The sequence below is a fragment of the Euphorbia lathyris genome, chromosome 2 (assembly GCF_963576675.1).
Source record: "Euphorbia lathyris chromosome 2, ddEupLath1.1, whole genome shotgun sequence".
In the NCBI taxonomy this organism is placed as follows: domain Eukaryota; kingdom Viridiplantae; phylum Streptophyta; class Magnoliopsida; order Malpighiales; family Euphorbiaceae; genus Euphorbia; species Euphorbia lathyris.
The window spans coordinates 117,121,210-117,125,544 of record NC_088911.1 but is presented as its reverse complement, the minus strand read 5'-3'; the positions used below and the strand labels follow the sequence as shown (position 1 = coordinate 117,125,544).

At 36.8% G+C, this 4,335-nt stretch overlaps 1 protein-coding gene across 1 annotated transcript; it reads left to right on the top strand.

Moving 5' to 3' along the window:
• The first annotated feature begins 348 nt into the window (after positions 1-348).
• LOC136219636 (serine/threonine receptor-like kinase NFP) lies at positions 349-3,687 on the top strand. The gene is made up of 2 exons (XM_066007112.1): positions 349-1,936; positions 2,864-3,687. The coding sequence occupies exons 1-2, from the start codon at positions 815-817 to the stop codon at positions 3,593-3,595; spliced, it is 1,854 nt and encodes a 617-aa protein (XP_065863184.1). The 5' UTR covers positions 349-814; the 3' UTR covers positions 3,596-3,687.
• Positions 3,688-4,335: the final 648 nt, after the last annotated feature.

Here is a 4,335-nt window from a genome sequence, read left to right as displayed (position 1 = left end):
TTGTTTAGTTTATCCTCGAACCAACAAACACATCATACGCAGAGAGTTGGTTCTAATACCAATAGTAACAAATTAATCCAATTCCATGCAAATATTACATGTTTTGGCATAAGTCTCATTCCTTGAGTTTCACGTCTTTAAAACGTGTCTACGTGTAATAGAAACACATTTTATTAATATAGCTCATCACCAATTTTTATTTTCAATATAGGATTCAGTTCATTATTGTCCCATCATCCTCTTTTAAAACCGCTCTTTGTTTAGGTTGTCCATCCCGACGAGCACCAACTCATTACAAGTCAAACCTTATAGCTAAGTGAGAGCTTTTTTACACACCATAGTTGAGCTAATTATAATTCAAACTCACTTGTCTCATAAGATCCTAATCTTTCAACATTTCACAACCCACTAGAGCATTTTGGTTCCCACCGCAGCACTGTTGGCAAATTGAAAATATCAACAGCTTGGCTGTGGTATTTATTATTACTTATCTCCTCCACTCTTCGAGAGTCTAGTTTCATGAATTGTGCTTTTTCAAATAGGCCATACTCTTCAATATTCAACATTCTACGCTGAGCTGAGCTGAGAGTCATCCTAAGAATTCAAGTCCATCATGCCAATTTCCGATCATGTCCACAGTTTCACTTTCAGGTTCAATTGCTCATATCATACTTCCTAGAATTTCTTATATGTATACGTAATATGATTTTTTTCAATAAAAAGATAAGCTTGAACGTGGGATCCACAACTCAATTGACCCACTTATATCAACAGATATCTTGTGAAAGAGTAGAGTGCTGAAACTGGTGAAAAAATGGGAACCAAAACCCAGATGATCTCTTCTTTCCTCTTCTTTCTTTCTTTCAGTCATTTTATCAAACACTTTCACGCCCAGCCAAGCACTGAAGGATTCGCCTGCTCGGTGAACCAGACCACTTATCCATGCCAAACCTACGCCTTCTACCGAGCCATGGCACCAAACTTTCTTGATCTGGCTTCCATTGGTGACCTTTTCTCAGTTAGCCGACTGATGATATCAAATCCAAGTAACATCTCTTCTCCATCTTCACCTCTTCTACCAGACCAATCTCTCCTTGTTCCCTTGTCATGTTCTTGTAAAACTGTTAATTCCACTACAGGTATCTCTTACTCTTATGCAAATCTCTCCTATACCATAAAAAAAGATGACACTTACTACCTGGTCTCTTCTAACCAATTTCAGAACCTCACAACTTATCAAGCTGTTCAGGTTGTTAACCCCACCTTGATTCCTACTTTACTTGATATAGGCCAAAATGTCATCTTCCCAATCTTTTGTAGGTGTCCTAATCAAACTCAGTTGCAAAACCAAGTCAATTACATGATCTCTTATGTTTTTCAACCTTCTGATAATTTATCACTAGTTGCTTCCCGTTTTGGAGTTGAAACACAGTCTATTGTAGATGCTAATGGGAACAATATGCAGCCTTTTGATACTGTGTTTATTCCAGTCAATCGATTACCACGATTTTCGCAGCCTGTTGTTGCTCCACCTGTGCCTTCTGTGAAGAGGGAAGAGAGGAAGGGTTTGATTACAGGATTAGGGGTTGGGCTTGGAATTGCTGGGGTTTTGTCGATCTTTATTAGTGGATTTTGGGTTTATAGAGAGGGTAAGTTAATGAAAAGAGAGGAGGCGAATGAGGAGAAGCAGAGGATACAATTCCATAAGAGAGATAAAAGTTTGAAGGACATGGAAGCGAATTTGATGGCAGATGTTTCAGATTGTTTGGACAAGTATAGGGTTTTTAAAATTGATGAGTTGAAAGAAGCTACTGATGGATTCAGTGAGAAGTTCTTAATCCAAGGTTCTGTTTTTAAAGGTTCCATTAATGGAGAGGACTTTGCCATCAAGAAGATGAATTGGAATGCCTATGAGGAGCTTAAGATCTTACAGAAGGTAAACTCCATCTCTTCTTCATACTATAGATTTTACTGTTAGTGAGGTGTAGCTGATAGCTAGTTTTTACAAATTGCATTTAGGATATTTAGGATCATAAACTCATCTGTTGTAGACGGTGACAAAACCCTGATTCTAATACCCAGTGGAGTATAACTAGAAATACAAAAGAATATTCGGATAAAGACTGAAACTTTCTAGTAGACAAGGACACAAGTATATGACTTCAATTAAAATATGCAATTATCTAATGTTTCCAACTTAAAAAATTATGGGGTTAGGTTTGAGTGACCTGTCTATTTAGTGTTTAGTGGGTTTTGAAGTTTTAATATGCACTATATAATGTATGATTATAATTTATATGGTAGGATACCTTTAAAGTAGTTATTAATATAGCTCAGGATTCAAATAATTGAAAGGAAACGGCCATATATATTATGTCATCATCAGCATTCAGCCAGGCCTGTTTCTTTGGAATGTAGTATTTTGGGTTGTTACTATTACCAATATAAAACAATAGTCAACTGGTCAGGTTATTCCCTTCCTTCTTAGAACAAAATGAGCAAAGCCTGTGTTTGAAACCAGTCACTATGGGCGGATCCAGGGAAAGCTCGGGGTGCTGGAGTTCCCGCTGGGCTCAGCCAATGGCTGGCTTGCTGTTCTTTTTTCTTCACATGGTGGAGCACCTTCGGAGTTTATCTGCCACATATATGCTCCGTGGTGTTTATGATTGGTCGTAAAACATTGTTCTGAAGCTATCTCTTGATTTTTATTTTTAAAAAAGGGTTATCTTGTCAATTTTTGAAGTATTGAATCATACCAGGGATAAATAAATGGCTCAAGTACAAGTGATATGAAATTTAAATATGTCTTGATATGAAATTTAAATATATCTTGTGATTCAAACTTGTCTTGTTATTGTTGCAGGTAAATCATGGGAATTTAGTAAAGCTAGAGGGCTTTTGCATAGACCCGGACGATGCAAGTTGCTACCTAATCTATGAGTATATAGAAAACGGGTCACTCCACTCGTGGCTACACAGCGACAAGAACGAAAAACCGAACTGGAAAACAAGATTAGGCATTGCCACTGACATAGCCAATGGTCTCCAATATATCCATGAACATACTAGACCAAGGGTTGTGCACAAAGACATAAAAAGTAGCAACATTCTTTTAGACTCAAACATGAGAGCCAAAATTGCAAACTTTGGACTAGCAAAATCAGGCTGCAATGCCATAACTATGCATATAGTTGGGACACAAGGGTATATTGCACCGGAATATCTAACGGACGGGATAGTGTCAACAAAGATGGATGTTTTCTCATTTGGTGTGGTTTTGCTTGAGCTCATATCGGGTAAGGAAGTCGTAGACGAAGAGGGTAAGCTTTTGTGGATGAAAGCCACCGGAATTTGGGAGGGAAATGAGGAAAGGAGGGAGAAGAGATTGAAGTCATGGATGGATGAAAGTCTGTTAGAGGAGACATGTTCAATGGAAAATGTAATGAATGTAATGGGAGTTGCTATTGCTTGTTTGCATAGGGAGGCTTTAAAGAGACCTAGTATGGTGGACATTGTTTATGCTTTATGTAAGAATCATGGTTTTTTTGATATTTCTCATGATGGATTATCGGATCCACTTCTAATAGCAAGATAATTTTTTTTTTTTTTCCTTTTTTTGCCTTTTTTGGTATTTTAAGGTTTTATATGTATACCCAGTTCTTATACTTACAACATTTACTTATATTACTTTACTAGATCTACTTTTGGATGTAGCTGCATGGAAGTACATATGTTTATTTATTATTGTAATTAATGTAAAGTTTATAAAGTCTACCCAATAGTATGTAATTAATGTAAAGTCTTGTAAAGTGTATCCAATAGTCTACTCAACCCAATAGTCTACCCAATTAATGTATAGTCGGCTAAAGATTGCCTATACATAACTTAGGATGCTTGTAAGGTATAAAGAAGTTTTCTAAGCTGCATATATATGTGTGCATGGAATAAGAAAGGTTTAGAAATACCCATTCACAAAAAATTACATGGTATCAGAGCTTTAGGTTCTCTGAATTTTTTTAGCTTTTTTTTTGTCTCTGGGTAGTATTTCCTAGGGTTCTGTATCAGTGAAGAGCTTGGGTCTCTTGAGTATATTTCAAGATTTTTGTTTATCTCACCACCCGTTCAAGATTTGTGTCTGATGTGAAAAAAATGTAAACATAGAAGGAGCGCGTTGTTGTTCAGTGTTTTTTGGCAGGTTTAGGTCATGAGTATGATGTGGCCTGTACATAGTTGTTAACTAGTGGACACTCTCGTCTTTTGCGGAAATCTATTCTCATTTACTTAACGTCTACAAGGATGGCATAATGGTTTCTGGTACATTGTCTTCTGATATAG

Bases quoted from the DNA above. Each gene is read 5' to 3' on its own strand.
- LOC136219636 (XM_066007112.1), top strand. From the start codon at position 815: ATGGGAACCAAAACCCAGATGATCTCTTCTTTCCTCTTCTTTCTTTCT. The intron at 1,937-2,863 runs GTAAACTCCATC...TTATTGTTGCAG, and splicing joins AGCTTAAGATCTTACAGAAG to GTAAATCATGGGAATTTAGT.